Here is a 25,170-nt window from a genome sequence, read left to right as displayed (position 1 = left end):
ATTACTGCAGTATTTAGCTGAAAACAGAAAAAGGACATTTGTTTTTTTCTTCAAGATACTTCTTTGCATCATAATAGCTGTCTCATTTGCACAAGCAAAACATTTGTTCCAAGCTGTACGTATGAAAAAGAAAATATCAGCTGTTGAAAATTTCTTGGCTTTTTAGTGAATAATTTGGGTTGATAGCATTTCTACCTATTTCTTTTATACCAAACAGGAAAAGTACTAAATATACTAAGCATTATTAGTCTGTATTTTATTTTGAGCTACATTAAGGGCAAATATCTAAACAAATACTCGAATTTTTATTCAGAACCTTTCGGATGGGACTGATACACCTTGAACTTTTTACAGCCTTAATTTTATGTACCTCTGCTACTTTTGACCCACTATAACAGAGAGAGAGGAAAAGTGCTGCTTTATGTGGTGTTTACTGAACACACACAGTCATATAAAAATAGGGAAAAATTTGGTAAAGGTATGTCCGAAAAACTATAAAATCTTAATTTTAAAATTTAAAGAGGTGAAGCACAAGTTATAGAAACCACATACTCCTCTGGTTACCCAAACAAAGAGCAAAAGCAACCATAATTTCTGGTTTTGTTTTTTAAAAAAATGAGAATGAGATGGCGGTGGGGAGCAGAGCTATTTCTTGTTTGCACATGGAAACTTTGAAATATTTCTCAAAAGACTAACTCTGAAAAAGAATATATATATGTATAACTGAGCCACTTTGCTGTATAGCAGAAATTAACACATTATAAATCAACTATACTTCAATAAAACTTTAAAAAGACTAACTTTTAAATAATTCCAAAGGAAAATGTTACATAGGAGAAAATAAGACTACAATATAAAATGACTAATTACATTTTTTTTAAAGATCAAAAGTTTAGATTTTAAAACCCACTCCCTTAAAATTTTAATTAAAAGCTAAACCATACACTTGTGCGCGCAGACACGATATAAAATAAACCACCATTCAAAGAAGCAGCTAACAGTGCCCAGGATAATTATATTTAAAACCTATTTTTCACTTTAAGCTTAAGAAGAAAGTTCCTATTCATACAATTTATGTCTGAATTACCAACAAAGAAAATCTAATATGCCAGTTCTATCAATTATTCATAATCAGAAATGTTTTACAAAGTTGTGAAGGAAATGTCATGTCACCATTGAGTTCCACCTGGAAATTAAAGCTGTTTCCATGAGAGGCAGGTGGTGGGGGACCCAAATAAATTGAAGGATTTTTATCAAGAGAAGAGTTAAAATGATCACTGCCAGGATATGGTGCCACTAGACAGGAATGCTTGGCTACACCTTTCTGATTCTAGGTTTTCCCCTCCTCTGCATTTCCCTTTGGACCAGAGGATTTCCTCTATACCCTTGGGATCCTGCAACTTTATACTCTAAGCATCTGGAAGCTTGCTGCCCTCTTTCTTGGTTTGTATGGTCACAAATGCTTAAATTAGACTACAAGACGACACTTCACACTAGTATGGGTCATTAATTTGTAATCAATGATGCATAAATCTGAAACTACATTAAATAAAACTAATTCATTAATGTTTCAGAAATTATTTAAAGTTTAATTTATATAGTTAACTTTAAAAGTATTTAAGTACCTTTAAAGCCAGGTAGAATGGTTTATAATATAGCTATATTTATAAAACAAAACAAAAACCTTTGAATATCCCACAATATTAGAAAAAAATTAACACTGGGTCAAATTTTTAAAAGAATCCTCTGCTTCTGAATTTCCCCAATTTCTCAGAAGACTAAAAACCTACATTTATTGTGTTTATAAAACAAAATAGTAACCTATTTGTTTACAAACTTTCCCAAATAAAGACAGGGAAAAGAAAAGTTTTTTTAAAAAATCATACATAGCCTTTAAAATAACAGGTGTCCCAGTTCTGATGCTAAGTTGCTGGATTCCAAGTCTTGTCCTTCATGTATTAAACATGTGGACTTTAATGAAATGACTGGCTATAAATCCCTATGACTGTATATGCCAGAGACAAAGGAAGGGCAATATGAGAAGAAACCAATAGTTAACCAATAGTTTACTGGGCATTCCTAAATTTCTATCATTTATTTAGAGAGAACTAAGTATGAGATACAAAGGGAGGGGGAAAAATCGAAACAGAGAACAGCAAGATCAAATAAATTTTGCAAGAAAAAATCTACAATGAACTTTGTTTTAGTTTACTTGACTCAGCCTTAAGTTGCCAAGGACACAGCAGCATACATAGTTCTTTCCTCTTTCTCACCAGACACCCTGTGCAGGTCTCTAGAATAAATCTGATGAGCTGTGACAGCACCAACCAGAAGTAAAGAGCTTTGAAAGACTGTAGAGTCATTAACAAGAGCCAAGAAAGGAAAATCTAAATAAACGAGGAAAAAAAGCCACTCAGCTTGCTTTATTTTCTATTGAAGGTATGTTTCTCAGTGGATTTTTATACCAATGATCTGATAAGAACTTAGCTGTTTCTGATTATAGAAGTGTTAACACCAGCAGAAAAACTGTTAGAAAAAGTTTTAAAGTAAATTAAACCTTATTACTATTCTTGAAAGGAAAACCAGTAAAGCTTAAATAAGGTTTTTAATGTAAAGTCAAATAAAGTAGCACTCATGGAAGCCTCACTACATTTCTTTAAGAAACTATGCTAGTGAATTGTCTTTAGTCATTAATTATTTGAAAAGGTTTTATGTGCTGCAGTCTAAAAAAAAAAAAATTGGAAAAGCAATTAAACAAAGGTCAAAAAATGAACATTTCCAATGTGTTCAAGAAATACTCAAAACAAATGAAAAAAATAGATTTTTTAAATTCATAAAATTCAATTGATTTAATATTATTTGTGCCTTTTGAAATTATTTAACTCTAAGGCCCTTGAATTATTTAATATTCAAGTCAAAAAATTTAATATTTCTGTACATTTTCTTAAAAGGCCATAAATAACATTAAAAAGCAAATGACCAAGAAAAGGTTTTTACTTTTATGACAAAGGGTTGATATGTGCAATAAATGAAGCACTCAAACAAATCAACAATGAAAGGAACACTCTAAGAAAAAAATGGGAGAAGACAATTAGGAAAATGATAAAGGAATATTAATGGCCAAAATACATGGAAAGAAAAAGATTCAACCTCACTAGTAATCTAAGAAATGAAAATTTTTAAAATAACATTTTTTAAATTAGCAAAAATAAGAAGATAATGCCCAAAGTTGACCAGAGAAGGAAAAAAACATTTTCACCCACCACTGAGGGGGAGTGGAAGTGAGTATAGCTTTCTGAATGACAATTTGTCAGCCTTAGAAACGTAGCCTCTGACACAGCAAACTTATTCTATGTAGATAATTAGAAAGGTATGCAAAGATACATCCTTCATATCATCTAGTTTAATAACATAAATGTTGAAACATTCTAAATGCCAAACAAAATAGATGTTTGGTTAAATAAATTATGGTATAGCCATATGATGGAGTAAAAAACAAAACTGAATTTGTAAGGATATATTTCACATAGGAATACAGTCACAAGACAGCATGAAAAAGTAGGCAAGAAAGTGGAATATGAAGGATAATCTGTCTTCAAACTGAAACTGTTAATTAAAGATACAAATGTAACATACCAATACATTCTTGTTTAAAAAAAAAGGCCACAGATAAAAGCAAAAGTCCCCATTACCACTTCCTTTACCACCCTATACCCCTTTTCAGAAATTATCACTATGACACAGATTTGATATACTGTATAGCCTTTCAGATCTTTTCTGTGTATTTATATACATATATCTACAATTAAATATAGAAATACATAACTACTTGTTTTCTCTTAACTTAATGGTATTATATTGTATGTATGGGGGGGTTGTTTTTTTCAATTAATACATCTTGGAGAGTTTTCTTTCTCAGTAAACAGGAACACTTTCATTCTTCTAAACTGTTCTATATGATTTTAAAGAATAAATACACCATAACTTAACATTTTTCTACTGATTTGGCTGTGTGCGTGTTCTTAAGGTGCATGTGTGAAACAAAAAGAAAAAAAGGCACTATGAACCCAAATATAGATAAAACTGTTTGCCATGGTTATCTCTGCACGCTTTTCTCAACTTTTTCCTTTGAACATTACTTTTCCTATTAGAGTAAAATGAGTTAAAACTAATAAAAAATAATTTTAAAATATTTGGCTTTCAAGAATATATCACATTATATCTAAGAAATGATACTTATATATTATAGCTGCCATTTAATGAATGATATATTGGCTAAAGTAAATGTTTTCTCTACTCAAAAAGAGTATTTCACCTAGTGTAAGCAAGTACAGTACTAACCCTATTAATCTCTCTGCAATTAATAAGCAATGCTTGAAAAAAATCAAAATGAATCATATATGCAACGTTAAGTGTCAACTAACAATCTTTAACCATACTTTTCCCAGAATCCTAAGGTTCTTCTGGGGACTTCTGTGAATCTTTACAAATCAGAATGTGGCACCAGTGGGCACATCTTTGTTTCTACTCTACTGTTTCCAAATTCTACCTTGTCACGGGTTGATTTATTTGTATTCAAAAAGTAGTCATAAATGATACTACAAAGCTAAGGTAACCAAAACAGCAATGGCAGGGCACAAAAACAGACACACACCAATGGAACAAAATAGAGAGCCCAGAAATAAACCTACACACCTACGGTCAATTAATCCATGACAAAGGAGGCAAGAACATACAATGGAGAAAAGTCTCTTCAACAAGTGGTGCTGGGAAAGCTGGACATCGACATGTAAATCAATGAAATTAGAACACTCCCTCAAACCATATACAAAAATAAACTCAAAATGGTTTAAAGACCTAAATATAAGACATGACACCACAAAACTCCTACAACAGAAGATGGGCAAACATTCTCTGACATTAATTGTAGCAATATTTTCTCAGATCAGTCTCCCAAAGCAAAAGAAATAACAGAAAAATAAACAAATGGGACCTAATCAAACTTAAAAGCTTTTGCACAGCAAATGTAACCATCAACAAAACAAAAAGACAACCTACAAAATGGGAGAAAATATTTGCAAATGATGCCACCGACAAGGGGTTAAGATCCAAAACAAACAAAGAACTCATGCACTGAACATCAAAAAAACAAACAACCCAATCAAAAAATGGGTGGAAGACTTAAATAGACATTTCTCCAAAGAAGACATACAGATGGTCAACAGGCATACGAAAAGATGTTGAACACTGCTGATTATTAATGAAATGAAAATCAAAACCACAATGAGGTAATGTCTCACACCAGTCAGAATGGCTATCATCAAAAAGTCTATAGGGACTTCCCTAGTGGTGCAACTGGTTAAGAATCCGCCTGCCAATGGAGGGAACACGGGTTCGATCACTGGTCTCCCACGTCCAGGAGGCTGCCACATGCTGTGGAGCAAGTAAACCCCTGCGCCACAACTACTGAGCCTGTGCTCTAGAGCCCATGAGCCACAACTACTGAGCCCACTTGCCACAACTACTGAAGCCCACGTGCTCTAGAGCCCGTGCTATGCAACAAGAGAAGCCCATGCACCGCAATGAAGAGTAGTCCCCACGTGCCGCAACTAGAGAAAGCCCGTGAGCAGCAACGAAGACCCAACATAGCCAAAACTTAATTAATTTTAAAATCTATTTTTGAAAGTCTACAAATAATAAATGCTGAAGAGGGTGTGGAGAAAAGAGAACCCTCCTACACTGTTGGTGGGAATGTAGATTAGTGCAGCCACTATAGAAAATAGTTTGGAGGTTCCTTTAAAAACTAAAAATAGAGCTACCATATGATCCAGCAATCCCACTCCTGGGCATATATCCGGAAAAGATGAAAACTCTTAATTCGAAAAGATACATGCACCCCAATGGCAGCACTATTTACAATAGCCAAGACATAGAAACAATCCAAGTGCCCACCAACAGACAACTGGCTTAAGAAGATGTGGCATATATATATATATATATATATATATATATATATATATATATATATATATATATATATATAATATTACTCAGCCATTAAAAAGAATGAAATACTGCCATTTGCAGCAACATGGATGGACCTAGAGATTATCATACTAAGTAAGTCAGACAGAGAAAGACAAAAATTGTATGCTATCCCTTATATGTGGAATCTAAAAAATAATACAAATGCATCTATATACAAAACAGAATACAGACGCACAGACACAGAAAACTCATGGTTACTAAAGGGGAAAAGGGGGGAGGGATAAATTAGGAGTATAGGATTAAGAGATACAAACTATTATATATAAAACAGATAAGCAACAAAGATTTATTGTATAGCACATGGAACTATATTCAATATCTTTTAATAACCTATAATGGAAAACAATCTGAAAAAATATATATATATAACTGAATCACTTTGCTGTACATCCAAAACTAACACAGTATTGTATATCAACTGTACTTCAATTTTTTTAAAGTACAAAAACAAAATGAAAAAAAAAGTAGTCATAAAAAATGCTTCACAATGTCAAATTACTTGTGGCATTTGAAATCCTTAATAATGATAAAACAGTTAAATTATAATATCCAACATTTAAAAATTTTCAAAATGAAAGTAAGCAACTTATCATTTGTATCTGTGTGGTTTTGCCAAGATTCAACAAAACCCACACCTAGAATTATCAGAGTGAAAATAAAAAACATCAAAGATGACATGAAAATATTAAAGTAGCTAGAGGAAAAAAAATGACATTACAGTCAGAGGAAAAATAGAATGACAGCTGAACTGTCAACAGCAATGAAAATCAAAAGGCAAAATAATGATACCTTCAATGTGCTGAAAGAAAACAGCTGTCAACTTAGAATTCTACACCCAGAAAAAATGTCTTTCAAGGAAGGAGGTGAAATAATGACATATTCAGATGAACATAAACTGAGAAAGCATGCCACTAGCAGACATTCACTAAAGGAAATTCTCAAGGATCTACCTCAGGCAGCAGAAAATTAATCCCAGATGAAAGGGATTAAGGAGGATTCCTACTAAGAAGGAATAAAGAGCAAAGAACATGTTGAATATGTTGGTGAATATCAACAAATATTGATTACTTAAACAATAATAGTAATAGTTTATAAGATTACAAAAATATATAATTAAAATATACAACAGTAATAACATGAATTTGAAGGGAGTAAATAGGTAGAGTATTCTAAGTTCCTTTTACTGTCTTAGTGCAGAAGAAAGATATTAATTTCAGACTTCCTTGAAGAAAGCATGTTAAAATTCCTAGAGCATTAAAAGAACGGAAAATACAGTGTATAACTTCCCAACAAGAGGAGAACAAATGGAATAAGAAAAAATAATCCAAAAAAGGATAAGAAAGGAAAACAAAACAAAGAAAAGGCAAGACAAATAAAAAGCACAAAATAAGATAGCATACTGAAAACCCGATATATCTGTGATTACAATAAATAGAAATAGATTAAAAGCTCCAGTCAGACTGGCTGACTGGCAAAAAAATAAAAATCCGACTATTTGCAAGAAACGCATCTCTTTAGATTAGGATAGATAAAGGCTGAACATTAGAAAGAGAAAGAGAAAGAATAAGAACACCAACCAAATAAAAGCTGGTATAACAACAACAACAAAAAGCTGGTATAGCTACATTAATACAAGATAAAAGCAGACTTTAAGCTGAAAAAACATAAAGAGGATTACTACAGAAGGTTCAATGGACCAGAAAGTTATGAGAGAATTCAAATTTGTACACACCTGATAATGGAGCCAGAAAACAGATAGAGCATAATGTAAATACTAGAAGAACTACAAGGAAAAACAGACCCATAATCATAATGGAACCTATAGGGGAAAAACAATTCGAATAAAAGCAAACTTCTCATCAGAAACCATGGAAGCCAGAAGGAAGTTGCACAACATTTTTAAAGTGCTGAAAGAAAACAACTGCCAACCTGGAATTCTATATCCAGCAACCACCTTTCAAGAATGAAGGGGAAATAAAGACATTCTTAGATGAAGGAAAACTAAAGATTTGTTGCCAGCCAACATACCCTAAAAGAATGACTAAAAGAAGTTCTCTAAACAGAAAAAAAAAAAATGATAAAAGGAGAAATCTTTGAAAACCAGGAAAGAAGAACGAACAACTGAAAGGACAAAACTGTGCATAAATACAATAGATTTTCCTTCTCTTCTTGAGTTTTCTAAATTATGTTTTATGATTGAAGCCAAAATTATCACACTATATAATGCCACTCTCAATGAATATAGGGGAAATATTTAAGACAACTATAAATGGTAGAGGGTAAAGGATTATAAATTGAGGTAAAGGTTCTAAATTTCACATTAACTGGTGAACTGTATAGTGGGGTAAAGGACAGAGGAGGCATATTTCAGAAAGTATTGAAGTCACTTTTTTTTTTTTTTTTTGCGGTACGCAGGCCTCTCACTGTTGTGGCCTCTCCCGATGCGGAGCACAGGCTCCGGACGCGCAGGCTCAGCGGCCATGGCTCATGGGCCAAGCCGCTCCACGGCACGTGGGATCTTCCCGGACCGGGGCACGAACCCGTGTCCCCTGCATCAGCAGGCGGAACTCTCAACCACTGCGCCACCAGGGAAGCCCTGAAATCACTTTTTTAAAAACACTTTGCATCTCCTATTTACTCAACTTTCTAAATCTGGTTTTTCAAAGAAGTCTAGCAACCATGCTTTTACTTAAGACCACTAATGAGCTCTCTCTCTTGAGTTTTATGCTGCATTTGATAGTGCTGAATACTTATTTGCTTAAAATCTTTCCTCTCCTGTTGTTGGGGGAATCAACCTAGTGCTTTTCCTACGTTTATATACTTTTTCTCACTGTCCTAAATTGAATTCTATCATCTACCCATCTTTTCTTTTTTTTTTGCGGTATGCGGGCCTCTCACTGTTGTGGCCTCTCCCGCTGCAGAGCACAGGCTCCAGACGCGCAGGCCCAGCGGCCATGGCTCACGGGCCCAGCTGCATCCGCGGCATATGGGATCTTCCCGGACCGGGGCACGAACCAGTGTCCCCTGCATCAGCAGGCGGACTCTCAACTACTGCGCCACCAGGGAAGCCCTACCCATCTCTTATTCTTGTGTTTCTCAAAGTTCAAACCATGTACAGTGGAAACACCTGAGTCCCACTCCAGACCTACTGATTCAGAACCCCTAGATGTGAGCATCAGGATATCAGCCTTTTAACAAGCTCTCCCAGGTGATTCCAGTGTGAGAATTATTGTTTTAAATGTTGACGCACAAGGTTCTGTGGTTGATCCACCTCCACCTGTTACACATCTATAAATAAAATCACACCCACTGCTATCAACAGGATGTGTAAGCTGCCCACCTCCACACCAACTCCCCCGCCAGCACCTATAATCCCACCTGACACAAAACGTATTTATTTGAATGAACGTGATGATTCTCAAACCTGCTTTGTCAACCAAGACCTAACTCTTTTAGGCTTCATACCTGCATGTACATCCATCCAATGGACATGTCTACCTAGATGTCCTAAATTACCCTGAATCAGTTAAGATTAAATTCAGCTAACAGTAACAGAAAAGCCTAAAACAGTGGTTTATATAACACAGAAATTTTTCTCTCTCAAATAATAGTCTGGAATAGGCCAGTATAAAAATTCTGCTCCACAAAGTTCTCAGGGACTCTGGCTCCTTTCTGCTTTCCACTTCGAAATGCCTAGAATGTGGTCCCCATTTCATAATCCAAGATAGAGCTCCATCCAAAACAACCACATTCCTAGCAGCAGGACAGAAGCAAGAAGAAGGAAGAGAGAATGGTACATTCACTTCTCTGTAACACACTACCTGTGCTTTTATCCCACTGACAAGGACTTAAGTCTCACAGCTGTAACTAACTGCTAAAAAGGCTGGAAATCTAGTCTTTATGTCAGGCAGCCAAACTGCGTTATTAAGGAAAAATATAGGGAGACCAGATACTCAAGGACAATATCATTCTGGGCTACACATTCCAAAGTTACCATGTCCCAAATTGAACTCACCAGTTTTCAGAACACACTGTGCAATTTCACACCTTTGTGATGTGTCCACCCTACCTTTATCTCCATTCTGCCTGGCAAACTCCTTCTCCTCTCTTAATACCCACATCATGTGTCTTTTTGTGAAGCTTTCCTTTACCCGACCACCCTTCCGCCAGCCTAAACAGACCGGAGGTCTTTTGGGCACCTTCATATCTAGCATACATCTCTAGTTTTACACTGCTAATTCTGTACTGTATTTTTTTTTTAAACTCTATCCCTCCATTCATCCCTCTCCCACTAGAAGGTAAACTTCTTGAGGGCAGAGACTATGCCTTACTTTATTTATTTATTGGCCACACCACAGGGCTTGTGGGATCTTAGTTCCCTGACCAGGGATTGAACCCGTACCCCCTGCTGTGGAAACATGGAGTCCTAATCACTGGACCGGGAGGGGATTCCCATGTCTTATTTTAGTATCATATGCACATAAATCTGTATCACACTAAATTTTACAAAAATCAACCATTAACATCTCTTTCCTAAAATTATGGCAGCAGGGAACCAAAGAGGTACCTAACAAAAAGATCATCATGGTATGTAGTATTGTAGTATAATGGGATGTGTTAAAGTTCCAAATTACAGAATATTCTAATAGCAGTTACAAGAATAATATGGCTATGTGCTCATACCTAGCCACTGCCCTCCTCCACCACACTACCTACTCATTTACTACACCCATCTTTTTTTTCTGGTATAAATAAATAAATTTAGTGGGGTAAATTTTAAGTATGTTTACATTTGATTCCACTTATAAGTTTACATTTAACTTAGGCCAAATGATTGCGTTCTGTGCTTAGACTCCACTTAAATCTCAGCAGTTATTCCATCACAGAAGACCAGGTTAGGCATGTCTACGTCCTTGGAAGAGTCAAGCAAGAAGCTTCAATATTTTGATGACTTTTCTTTGAAAGAAAATATCTAGACTAGATGACACTATATTCAACTTAGGAGGCGCAGCATTACAACTGATAAACACATGACGGAAATAACATACTGATCTATGATGGCTTCCACAGTCAAAAATTTTTACGGACATGTACATTTTACTTAACACTATCAAAGTATCAATTTAACTTGAAAAAACAACCAAAATCATGTAAAACATGTATATAACACTTGTTATGCCCAACCTTTAAAAAACTATCTTCAAGATACAAACAATGGAATGCCATGTGTAATTTTAAATAGAATATCAACTATAAAGGTACCTGAGCACCCCAAAATGTTTCTAGCAGCAAGGCTTCAATAGTCTAAGTGTGACTTGTAGCTTTGTCCATATTCCCCAGTGTGGACTGTCAATTCAGACCACGATGTTGTGTTGGCCCTCAAAAATTCTAATTGTAAACGTTTACCTCCAGTTCTCTAACCTGGACAGTACCCTTGCTGTTCTGCCTAATGCTCCTCAGTTGGACATGAAATCCTACTCTCAATGCCAAGAGCAGATAGATCTAACTTCAAGAAAATAAAAGAACATGTATTAGTTAGTTATTATCTTACCATAAGTTCCTGGTGGTTGTAATACATCTCCTGTCAGGCGACACCACCCAACTGGGAAAATATCTCGACAATCATACTTGCACCAATAATCAAAAGCTCCACTCCAGCCATCGAATGTGATATAAACTTCATCTCCTTTAACATTTCCAATAGTTGCAGGGCAGATCAGATAAGGGTTCTTTCTGTCTATAGCTTCAAGTTTCATTCCCACTTTAAAATTATTTAGAGGTGGCTTTGGTGGTTCCTACCAAAACATTAAAAAAAAGTTTTCATTGTTAAAATGTATTAAGAAGCATTTGCTCAATTGTATTCTTACAACCTTCAGCAACCAAAAATTAAGCTTCATGTTTATCAATTAAATACAGGAAGAAACAGTTCTCACAGATTCCTCTGAAACTCTGCTCAACAATATCTCACTTACTCTGGAGCAGAGCCAAGAACCTAGAAGAAAACAAAACCAGCCTGATAGTAATTCATTCATTCATTCACTCAAGAAGTATGTATTATATACTATGTACCAGGAATTTAGCATTCGTAAGTGAACAAAAATATCAAGATCCCTGTTCTGGTGGAGCTTATATTCTAGTAGTGGTGGTAGCAGGGGTAGGGGAGCCAGACAGGATGAAGGGGAGGAAGCAATAACAAGAAATTTTAAAAGAGAGTCAAACAAACCTAAAAATATAAAAATTATAGGGTATTTTGAAACATAGTAAGTCCAAAGAGAAGGAACAGCAGCAGGTAATATCTAAAAAAAACCTCAAAGTATAAAATGCAGATACAAGAACATGAAAGTCACACAAGTCTGGGGTCATTTATGATAAGCAATCCAGAAATAAATATTTAAAAGTATTCCTTAAGGACTTCCCTGGTGGTCCAGTGGTTAAGAATCCACCTTCCAATGCAAGGGACACGGGTTCGATCCCTGGTCAGGGCACTAAGACCCCACATGCCGCGGGGCTTGCCCTGCTCTACAGCCCACGTGCCACAATTAGAGACAAGCCCACACGCCACAAGGAAGAGCCCGCATGCCACAATGAAAGATCCCACATGCCACAACTAAGACCTGACAACAGCCAAATAAATAAATAAATGTTAAATAAAAATAAAAGTATTCCTTAGTTACAGAAAGTTAAAGCATGCAAATGCTAACAGGATTCTTAGAAAGACCAAGTGCTATGTTAAAAGCAACATCTTTTTTTTTTTCAATTTGCTTTTTATCCTAGTAAATGGCACCATCAGCAATCCAATCACCCAAGCCAGAAACGTGGAAATGGTCCTAGACCTGTGGTTCTCAGCCTGACTGAACATTAGAATCACCTGGAGCCACACTGCCAGCACTACTGATTAAATCAGTCTAGGTGGGGCCCAGGGCATGTTTTAATTGCCCAGATCCAACGCTGAGAACCACTACCCTAGATGCATCCTTTCCCCCTAACACAATCAAAGACCACAACCTGCCAATTCCACCCCCTAGATCTTTAGAATAACGATATTGAAAGTTAAACCTTCAGGGGACTTCCCTGGTGGTGCAGTGGTTAAGAATCCGCCTGCCAATGCAGGGGACATGGGTTCGAGCCCTGGTCCAGGAAGATCCCACATGCCACGGAGCAACTAAGCCCACGCGCCACAACTACTGAAGCCCACACTCTAGAGCCCGAGAGCCACAACAAGAGAAGCCACCGCAGTGAGAAGCCTGTGCACCCCAACAAAGAGTAGCCCCTGCTCACCGCAACTAGAGAAAGCTTACGCCCAGCAACGAAGACCCAACGCAGCCATAAATAAATAAATAAATAAGTTAACCTTAAGGAGTGCTTATTCTATATATATATATATATATATATATATATATATAAAAATAAAAGGTAACCTTCAATTGTTTAGTATATGCCAGGCACAGTTTAAATATTTCCCACATATTAATTTAATTCTCACAACAATCCTATGAAGTCAGTGCAATTATTATACCCATTTTACAGATAAAACTGATGCACAGTGGCCTAAGACTATACCATAAGTATCAGAGCTAGATTTTAAACTTAAATAGCCAACTTTGTGAAACACCCTACACCCCATCATCTGCTGGGCCAATTCCAAGTCATCCACACTTCAAAGCCCAATTCTCCTGGTCTCTTTAAGCCTTCCCTGACCAATGCCTGCCCACTCCAAGGCCCACCAAAGAGGTGATCTTGCCTTCAACTGTGAAACTATTGTTAAAATGTGTTCACTCCTCTGGGACTTCCCCAGCAGTCCAGCGGTTGAGACTCTGCCTTCCAATGCAGGAGGTGTGGGTTCAATCCCTGGTTGGGGAGCTAAGATACCACATGCCGTGGGGTGTGGCCAAAAACTTGAAAAATAAAATGTGTTCACTCCTCTATGAGACAAAGGGATTCTTAAAACCAAGTATCACTTCTTTTACATATTGTTATTTCCAGCACAGTACCCAACAGTAAGCATTTTTTAAATGAATGAACCAAGGAATCACCTGGAGAACAGTAAATGAGCTCTCAACTAACTCTTTCACCAAGATATAATTTTAAAAACCTATCTGGTAGATTGGTTCCTTTTAAAAATTCCTCCTTTACTGTAAAGCAATTATACTCCAATGAAGATGTTAAAAAAAAAAAAGAAGCCTCCTTTAAACCCATCTCAACATCCCATGCTTTCTCTGTTTCCTTTAGCCTTGCAATCTGAAAATTCCTTAATTCTTAGCCTTCAAAGTCCTTTTAATTACATACTCTTAATATGATTCTTAAAACCACCCTGAAGGGCTTCCCTGGTGGCGCAGTGGTTGAGAGTCCCCCTGACGATGCAGGGGACACGGGTTCGTGCCCCAGTCCAGGAAGATCCCACATGCCGCGGAGCGGCTGGGCCCGTGAGCCATGGCCGCTGAGCCTGCGCATCCGGAGCCTGTGCTCCGCAACGGGAGAGGCCACAACAGTGAGAGGCCCGCGTACCGCAAAAAAAAAAAAAAAAAAAAAAAAAAACCCACCCGGAAAGTCAGCAGGGCAAAAGTTAGATTGATCAAGGATCAAAGTATTTGATAAATAGCTGGTAAGTAAGAAGCAGAGTCACATACCGACACTTCATGAAAGGGCCAAAGGTCCGTTATCAGTTATTACACATGGAAAGAAGGGGGGGCAGATTTTACAAAGTATAACCATGGAGGTTGATATATTTGTGCTAGACATTCACAGAATGCAAAAAACATTCAAGACACATATAAGGATCACAGGGCCTTACACTGTCATTCAACAGAGTAAGAGTAAGTCTTTCCATAGCAAAGTAAACTAGATCAAATGGCAATATACATTTTCTGCTACAAAACAGATTTAAGACAGTCAAGACAAGAGAAACAGAACTAATTTTAAAATTCAAATGTATAACCTAAAAAGAAATCCCAATATGACAGTATGTTATCAATGTCACTATTGGCTGGCAAGTAACAAAAACCAGAAAATGATTACAAACAAAATGCAATTTATTCTCTAAAGATTTTCATACTGTATTAATTCTTCTAAATTTCATGAAAACTCTATCAAATTTTCTTACATAAGTACAGCCAAATAAATATTAATAAAGCTCTAGGAGAAAACAAATTTTTATTTTAAAAAAATCAAAGGAACTACTATTTTAATAACACAGTAAATGAAAGGACTTTATCTCAAAACAACCTCCTTCCAGATTTAGGTAACTGGCAAAATGGTTCCCTCTGCTGTCCACAAAAGGTAATGATACAAAGTTGCTTTAAAATGTGTTGTTTTTTTTTAAATAAATTTATTTACTTATTTATTTATTTTTAGCTGCATTGGGTCTTCGTTGCTGTGCGCGGTTTTCCTCTAGTTGCGGCGGGCAGGGGCTACTCTTCGTTGTGGTGCGCGGGCTTCTCATTCCGGTGGCTTCTCTTGTTGCAGAGCATGGGTTCTAGGCACGCAGGCTCAGTAGTTGTGGCTCACAGGCTTAGTTGCTCAGCGGCATGTTGGATCTTCCCAGACCAGGGCTCGAGCCCTAAAATATGTTTTTAAAGAATATAGTTCGTGGGCTTCCCTGGTGGTGCGGTGGTTAAGAATCCGCCTGCCAATGCAGGGGACACAGGTTCGAGCCCTGGTCCGGGAAGATCCCACATGCCGCGGAGCAACCAAGCTGGTGAGCCACAACTACTGAGCCTGCGCTCTAGAGCCCACACGCCTAGAGCCCGTGCTCTGCAACAAGAGAAGCCACCGCAGTGAGAAGCCCATGCACCACAACGAAGAGTAGCCCCCACTCACCGCAACTAAAGAAAGCCCACGCAGCAACAAAGACCCAATGCAGCCCCCAAATTTAATTAATTAATTAATTAAAATATATATAGTTTGTCATCATCCATTCGTGAATGACTTCCTAAACACAATGATATAATTTGCAAAAGCAATAGCTAAAATAAACAAGGGATCATTCTCTTTTACTGCAAGAAAATGATTCTGTTCTAGAAGGTGGCTAGCAAAGAATGGCCTTTTAACCTCCCTCCTTGCTTACCTACAATATGGTTCTCCTTACAGGCTACTTTTTCACATATCCCTGTGATTGAAGCCAGTCTCAGCATTACCTACATTACCCTTCTGCCTGGAATATTTTTACCCTTGTAGTCTCAAGGTTCATTCTCTCCCTTTCTCCACATCTTCACTCAAATGGCAACTTCTCAGCAAGACCTTCCTGGCCAACCTATCTAAAATGTCACCCTCCCTTCTCCTTAGCATATAAAACTATCAAACATAATACACATGTATTTATTATGGCTTACTATAAATTTACCAAGCTAGAAGGTAAGCTCCATAAAGCCTGGAGTTTTTTATAGCTTTGTTTACAGCTACATTCCTAGAGTCTACCTGTGATCACAAACTCCTATCCTTAATTTCTACTTCCTTACTTTTAATCAATTACTTCTTTGACCTCATCAAGAATTGTAGTCCTTTAACCTTCATTTATTCATTTACAAATATTTACTGAGTGCCTACTAAATGCCAGACACTACTGAAGGTTCTTGATATATATTAGCTAGCAAAATAAAAATCTCACCTTGCAGTGCTCACATGCTAGTAAAGAGAAAGATGAGGAACATAAGTAAAATATATTCTATGTTATATGATTAAGTGCTTTGCAAAAACAGAGAGAGAGAGAGACAGAGACAGAGACAGAGACAGAGACAGAGAGAAGATCAGAGTAAAGGGAGATCCAGAGAGCAATGTAGGGGAGGGGTTGTGCAACTGTAAACAAGGTAATCAGGACAAGCCTCATCTGGAAGGTGACATGTGAACAGAAGCCTGAAGGAGGTGATTATTAACCATGCAGTTATCTAGAGGAAGAGTGTTCTAAGCAGGGCCAACAGCCAGGGCCAAGGCCCTAAAACAGGAGATGTGTCTGAAATATTCGAAGAACAAGGAAGCAGAGAGTGGCTAAAATGCAGTATGCAAGTGGGAGGGCAGTAGGAAACAGGTCAGAGAGAGAGTGAGGGGTCGTATCATGTAGAGCTGTGGAGGCCACTGTAAGAACTCTGGCTTTTACTCTGAGTAAAACAGGGAGCCCCCTGGGTGGTTTTGAGCAGAGGAGTGATATAATCTCACTTTTTTTTTTTTTTTTGCGGTACACGGGCCTCTCACTGTTGTGGCCTCTCCCGTTGCGGAGCACAGGCTCCAGACGCACAGGCTCAGCGGCCATGGCTCACGGGCCCAGCCGCTCCACGGCATGTGGGATCTTCCCGGACCGGGGCACGAACCCGTGCCCCCTGCATTGGCAGGCGGACCCTCAACTACTGCGCCACCAGGGAAGCCCCTCACTTATGTTTTAAACGGAATACTCTGCTTGCTGTGTTGACTACAGACTGTAAGGTTATAAATAAAGAGATCTATGAAGAGGTTACCACAGTAATCCAAGTGAGAGATAAAGGCAGCTTGTTCCAGCCTGATAGCAACGGAGATGGCAATAACTGGTTGAATTTCAAATATATTTTGAAGGTAGAGCAAATAGGGTTTCCATATGGACTGGATGTCGTATGTGACAGAAATAATCACCAAGGTTTTTGGCAGAAGCAAATGGAAGGATAGTTGCTACTCCCTGATACGGGAAAGGCTGCAGGTGGAGCAGTTTGACATGTCTGTTAGACATCCAAGTAGGGATACTGAGTAGGTAGGCTGGATATACAAGTCTGAGATGGGAGCAAAACATCTGGAGCAGAAATATAAATTTGAAAGTCACCTACATACAAACTGTATTTAAAGCCAGGAATTAGATGAGATCACCAAGGAATTAACACAGATCAGAGTTTCTCGAACATGACACTACTGTCATTTGGGACCAGAACATTCTGTTGTAGGGGCTGTTCTGTGCAGTGTAGGATGTTTAGTAGCATCCCTGATCTTTACTCACTAGGTGTAAGTAGCACCCACATACACACACAGTTGTGATAACCCAAAACGTCCCCTGTTGAGAACCACTGTATAAAGAAGAGAAGAGGGGACTTCCCTGGTGGTGTCCAGGGGTTGAGACTCCACGCTCCCAATGTAGGGGGCCCAGGTTCGATCCCCGGTCAGGGAGCTAGATCCCACATGCATGCCGCAACTAAGAGTCCGCATGCCGTAATGAAGATCCTGCACACAGCAACAAAGGTCCCACGTGCTGCAGCTAGGACCCGGCACAGCCAAATAAATAATTAATTTAAAAAAAAAAAAGAAGAGGACCAAACACTCTAACATTCTATCACACCCGTTCACATCCAGGTTACAGTGCATCATATCACCACTTTCTTCTCAGCACCCCAAACCAACTTATCCCCTTGTCCTTGTTCTGTTACCTCCAAACCTTAGTTCAATATCACCATCCACTTTACTATTTATTCTCAGTTTCCAAGCACTGCTGGAGAAAAGTCCCACATGCTTATTACATGTAGTGCTACACATATTTAGTCTTCATCCTCAGGTGAACCCTCCAAAATACTCATATGTCCCTAGGTCGATCCCTCTCCCATCCCACATGGCACCTATTCCAAACTTTTATCATTTGCCTTAAGACCAACGATGTTTCCTCACTATACATTCATTACTTCGTTAACTGACTTTCTCCTAAACCACCGAGTAAGCTCTCTGCCTTGGTGTTAGAATATAGTAGACTTTCAATCAATGTATGAATCCTTCCCTCCAGCCTTTGTCAGTTTCCTATTTCACAGTAAATCGAGGCCATCAGGAATGAACTCTATCAATATTCTGCCCCCACAATTACAAATTTAACTCTATCTGGGGACACTTTTCAGCTGGTCTTCAGTTCTTGCTAATGTAACTGATGAACTTCCTATCTACCAAATAGTCAAGAATCAGCTTTCCTTTTAACTGACCTCTACTAAGTACCTGATATGGGTACTTATACATCATGAAGGTGAGTGGGTATTTCTCAAGGTTCTAAACTTGACATTCTTCTCTTTTCCTTCTATATATTCTCTTTGGACTAGCTCATTCATGCTCAAGGCTTCCACCCCTACCATTTAAGCTGAAAACTCCCAAATCCACGTACCCAAGCCAAACCTTATTTCTAGGTTCTAAATACTTTATGTCTAATGTCTGGTGGTAGTCATTCCTCCTCAAACTTCCCAGAGGCACTTCAACATGTCAAAAACTAAACCTATCTTCTCCCTCTCTATGTATTCATCTTCCTGTACTCCCCCATCCTTTCTTTATTCATCGAACAAACAAGTACGTACCAGGACGTATGATAGGTACTGCAAATACAAAGCCATATTAACTTTTCAAAACGAACCCACAGTCTAGGAACCAAGAGACAGTGAAAATAATAATATAATCCAATAACCACAAAGACTGACATATGGGGGACTTTCCTGGTGGCACAGTGGTTAAGAATCCGCCTGCCAATGCAGGGGACACAGGTTCAAGCCCTGGTCCGGGAAGACTCCACATTCCGTGGAGCAACTAAGCCCATGCGCCACAACTACTGAGCCTGCACTCTAGAGCCCGCGAGCCACAACTACTAAAGCCCGCACATCTAGAGCCCGTGCTCCACAACAAGAGAAGCCACCGCCATGAGAAGCCCGCGCACCGCAATGAAGAGTAGCCTCTGCTCGACGCAACTAGAGAAAGGCCCGCATGCAGCAATGAAGACCCAACACAGCCAAAAATAAATAAAGAAATAAATAAATTTATTTATTTTAAAAAGACTGACATATGCACAAGGCGCTACAGAAGTATAAGAATACAGAGGCAAAAATAGGGAAGGTATCCTGGAGGATTTAATGCCTGAAATGAATCTTAAAATAAAAATAGGAATTAACCAGAGATAATCAGCCTAAAAAAAGGAATATGGTATGGACAGGCTATTATAAGCAATTTAGAACATAAAATCCAAAGCAAGAAGTCGCAACTGTAAACCAGATAGATCACAGAGCACCTTAAAGGCCATATTAACAAACTTATACTTCATCCTGAATGCAAATGGTAACTTCAAAGGAGTTTTAAGTATGGAATGATGTGATATGGCTTCTGTATCAGATATTTCTAGCAGTTGTGTTTAAGGGTGACAATTATAGGCAGTTATAAGGCTAGTTGAACAGTCTAGGCAAGAGGAAAGCCTGCACAAGGGGCAGTGGTATTAAGGTTAGAAAGAAGAGACACAACAAAGAAATAATTAGCAAGCTAAGTAGGTGGGCCTTCCTAATTAATTGGCTATCCAGAGGCCAGGGTCAAGGAGGAGTGAGGATTTAAGATGGCTCCTGGCCAAGTTCCAAGCTTGGCTGAAAAGAGCACCCCACAAATCAGTAAGAGTAAGAAAAGAAATCCAGTAGAAAAAAGGCAAAGGCTATAATCAGGCGATTCACAGAAAAATAAAAGGCCATTAAACACATTTTAAAAGTTCAATTTCACTGGTAATCACTTCAAGGCAAATTACAATGGGATACCATTACCATTCCCACCTCCAAAAAAAGATTTACAAAATTTTAAAAGATAGATAATATTCATTGCTAGTAAAGGTGTGGGAATATGAATATATCTATACACTACTACTGGAGCATAGTTTGGAACACCCTTTTAAGGTGCAATTTAACAGTATATTTCAACACTTAAAGCATACATTCCCTTTGAACCAGGAATTCTACTTCTAAGAATGTAGGCATTCACACTTATATAAAAAGTTCTATATGAACTATAGAACATTCTATAAGAATGTCCACTGTAGATGATTTAAACAAGAATATGGAGACAACCTAAACATCAATCCTTAGGGAGAGGTTAAATCACTTACGGTAATCCATACCACAGAAGAGTACAATACAACCTAAAATATATATGAAACGAAATGGAAATTTCAAAAAAATCCATATTTTAGGGGAAAAACTAAATCACAAAATATATTCCAATTTATGTTTAAGAAATAAAAGCCCATATATGTTTGTGAATGCACAGATAAAGGTCAAGAAGAACATTTTGGAGAGAACAGTAGAACGGAGGAATGGACGGGATAAATGGACACTCATTTTTCACTTTAGTTAAGTATATAGTTTGATTTTTCCCCCCACACAAAGGTAAATTACTTTTATAATATTAAAAATGAAAAACATAATGTGACATGTGGCATGTGACTAGCTGATAAAGCAACTTAATAAGTAAAATAGATCCAGTGGCTTTTCTAAAGCCACAGCCTAAGCTAGTAAGTATTTAATAAAGACTACTACTAAACATCTCTTTTGTTGTTAGCTATCCTCATATATGCTTTACACAATGCCCAAAGGGATTGCATTCACCTGTGCCCCTTGCTGGTAGGGCAAGCCCACTTACAGCATTCATGCTGCTCAAAGCTATACTCCAAGATTTTTTCTTTGCAATGCAGGAATCATGTCAAATGACACTGCACATCTTTATATCTTTAATCTTCTTGAAAAGTTTTTAAAACGTACAATCAATGTTTACCACTCCTGATATGAATGGTTGTAATAAAATTTAAGTGACTGAGAAAACAATGAGGACAGAGAGTGAGAAAGAAATATTTTGACCCGTAATTTAACTAAAACTTGGCTTTCATTCATTGTTTCTTAACACAGTGTACTCTTTCAACATTTTCTCAAGAGCATAAACTATTTTTGGAATTTTCCCTCTTTGTTATATAACAAGTATTTCCTTGTAACAAATTCTTTCTGATGACTGTTTATAACATTCTTTTACTTCTGCAACCAAATCTCTCCAAGTAACTTTCAAGTGAAAGTTTCAACTTTCAACTTTCATTTTCTCCAATATCAAAGAGACCACTAACATAGCAAACTGAGGCGAAGCTTCACTTCTGAAGGTACATAAAAAATAATAACAAACATTTGCTTCCAGTAGAGTACCCCTTTTTGTATCTGAGGTCAAGAAGGAAGGTACTAATTCATTTTGACTACTGGATGATTAAAACTGAGCCTTTTTTATGACTTGCTGTTACGGGCTGAATTGTGTTTCTGTGTCTCACCCCCCCACCCAGCCAAAATTCATATGTTTAAGTCCTAACCCCAGTACCTCAGAATGTGATTGCATTTGGAGATAGAGTCTTTAAAGAGATAATTAAGTTAAAATAAGGCCATTATGGTAGGCCCTAATCCAATATGACCAATGTCCTCATAAGAGGAGGAAGTTAGGATGCAGATACGTAGCTCATGTATCTTTTCCTCCCAAAGAGGAGAAGACGACTATCTATAAACCAAGGAGAGGGGCCTCAAAAGAAACCAAGCCTGCTGACACCTTTATCTCAACTTCTAGCCTCCAGAGCTGTGAGAAAATAAATTTCTGTTCAAGCCACTGTTATGGACTGAGTTACATCTTCCCAAAATTCATAATTTGAAGCCCTAACTCCCAATGTGACTATATTTAGAAACAGGACATTTAAGGAGGTAATAAAGGTTAAGTGAGGTCCTAACGGTGGGGCCCTAAGCCCATAGGACTAGTGTCTTTTCTAGAGAAAGGGAAACCAGAGATTCCTCTCTTCCACGCATGCACAGAGAAGAGGCCATGTGAGGACAGAGCGAAAAGACTATAAGCTGAGAAGAGAGGCCTCACCAGAAACCAACCCTGATGACACTTTGATCTTGGACTTCTTGCCTCCAGAAATGTGAAAAAATGAATTTCAGTTATTTAAGCCACCCAGTCTGTGGTACTTTGCTACAGCAGCCCGAGCAGACTAATACGCTTGCCAATCAAGTAATTTTAAAACCATTTTTGCTTTCCATATCAGAGAAGACAAAGCATTTAAGCATCCACTGAAACAATAAAACCACAGCCCAGTTGATGGAAGCTTTTCATAACATCTTTCTCACCTTCTTAAAGAATGTTGCAGGTGCCATTTCAGATCCACTCAGTGTTCGCAAGAGGAACATTGGCCAAGATGATGTGTTCATCTGGTACCCTATTTTATAAAATAAAGCAGAAATCAATTTTAAAAAGCCTCCCTGTGATATTACAGCAAGGTGGTATTAAAAAAAATGTTTCATTTACCATTCTCCTTCAGAGAATGACTTTCTTATTGACGAACTCAGGAAATGGGCAAGAGGAGCTGGTGTACCTTCCAATCAGTGCTACTGTATCCACTGTACTATTAAACAAGAATGCTACAGTGGGGGTAGAAATTCTCATCTTAAAGAAGCCACTAGCTAGGGTTCACCAACATACACATATATGTTGGGAATGGGCAATACTAGGAGAAATCCAAGCCAGAGCCCAGGAGAGCTTCCATTCCCCACCAACAATCACACACGCAGGGTAAAAAGGCCGCAAAAGACTTCCAGTCCCTCTTTTTCCTCAGAGCCTCTGCCTTATTTCCTTTCCGAAAGACAGTTTTCTGTCAAACTCAGCAAATGTACACTTATGATGGTGCATTTCACCATATGTAAATTTCGCCTCAAAAGGAAAAAACCTGTAAATAAACAGTGGACTCTAGTTAATGATATGCATGCGAACGTATTTAGGAGAAATGCACTGATGTCAATAACTTATCCTGAAGTGCATTTAAAAATATGATGGACTGATGAATCGACAGGAGGACAGATGGACAGATAAGTGATAAAGCAAGTATAGTAAAATGATAACCGGTAGAGCCTAGGTAGTGGGTATGTGGGGGTTCACTGCAAAATTCTTTCACCTTTTTTGTAGGTTTGAAATTTTTCATACATTATATTGGGGAAAAAGACAGCTCTCACTTTAGTAAACTTTGCTCACTAAATGATCTTATCTTAGAACTTTTATCAGATACTATCAAAATAGACTCAACAGGTGTCTTTTCTAGAGATCTCATCAATTAATGGTGAATATCACAGCATCTGACATGTGTAGCAGGGAGCAGCGATCTGCTAGTTTTAGTATTTTCTGGGGGCAATCTGTTACATGCAACACTTGCCTCCCTTGATGCCAGAATTGGTGAGAACTTGGCATGCATCCCTGATGAATACATGCATTAAGATAGGGAGGCACATGAATCACATTGGCAATGGGTCCATCAATAGGATAAAATACGCAAGGAAGTTCAGACAGAAAGTCATCCTATAATGATCATGTACCAAAACACCCTTAATCTGACTAGGAAAATAATTGTTGCTAGGGAAACATGGGGGAGGGTTGTTACACACTCTCTTAAAATAAATCAGTATTATTAGTGATATATAATAAATAGTTATCCACAGCATGGATTCTCCACACTGTGGTTAGAATAGTACATAAGAATCATTCTCTGGTCCTTATGCCTTTCTCTTAACCCCCATCTTATCCTATTACATGATGTACCACGATTTTCTTTTTTAATTTAGCATTTTTCTTAATTCTTTAATTGCCTAAAGTCAAACATAGATTAAAACGTCAAAAAAGATCAAAGTGCACGTTAAAAATTCAAACACAGATAAAACTAATCCATGATATTAGGAAGTCTGGACAGTAGTTACCTTTGGGAAGGAGGAGGATATGACTGGGGATCAGCAGGAATGGGGCTTCTAGGGTGCTGACAATGTTCTATTTCTTGGTTTGGGTGTTGGTTATACAAGTGTGTTCATTTATAAGCTGTACACTGTTCTCCATGTATGTTGAAACTTTAAAAAAAACCTTTTAGGGACTTCCCTGGTGGCACAGTGGTGAAGAATGCACCTGCCAATGCAGAGGACATGGGTTCGATCCCTGGTCCAGGAAGATTCCACATGTCACGGAGCAACTAAGCCTGTGTGCCACAACTACTGAGCCTGCGTGCTGTAACTACTGAAGCCTGGGTGCCTAGGGCCCGTGCTCCACAACAAGAGACGCCACTGCAATGAGAAGCCCATGCACCACAACGAAGAGTAGCCCCTGCTCACCACAACTAGAGAAAGCCTGTGCGCAGCAACAAAGACCCAACGCAGCCAAAAAAAAAAAAACAAAAAAATACAAAAATAACACTTTTAAATAATAACCTTTAAGGTTTAAATAAATAAAGCTTTTAAAAAGGAAAATGAAATAAGTTGTGTTACATTAAAATGGAAACTATTCAAAAGCGCCTGATGAGCAAATTGGCAAAAACTGTATTTTTTATTATGTGCTGTCAAAAAACACACT

General features: G+C 37.9%; 1 protein-coding gene across 2 annotated transcripts in view; it reads right to left on the bottom strand.

The window, feature by feature from the left end:
• Positions 1 to 25,170, bottom strand: part of SCML2 (Scm polycomb group protein like 2) — a 67,569-nt gene that overhangs the window by 32,388 nt on the left and 10,011 nt on the right. For both annotated transcript variants that reach the window (XM_060002668.1, XM_060002667.1), the window contains exons 5-6: positions 22,917 to 23,005; positions 11,600 to 11,843 (exon numbers count right to left, since the gene is read on the bottom strand). In XM_060002668.1, coding sequence (XP_059858651.1) covers positions 11,600 to 11,843; positions 22,917 to 23,005 — 333 coding nt within the window. The remainder of the gene's footprint in view (positions 1 to 11,599; positions 11,844 to 22,916; positions 23,006 to 25,170) is intronic.

This window comes from Delphinus delphis, chromosome X (assembly GCF_949987515.2).
Source record: "Delphinus delphis chromosome X, mDelDel1.2, whole genome shotgun sequence".
In the NCBI taxonomy this organism is placed as follows: domain Eukaryota; kingdom Metazoa; phylum Chordata; class Mammalia; order Artiodactyla; family Delphinidae; genus Delphinus; species Delphinus delphis.
The sequence above is the reverse complement of the archived record's forward strand: the minus strand, read 5'-3'. Positions and strand labels throughout refer to the sequence as shown.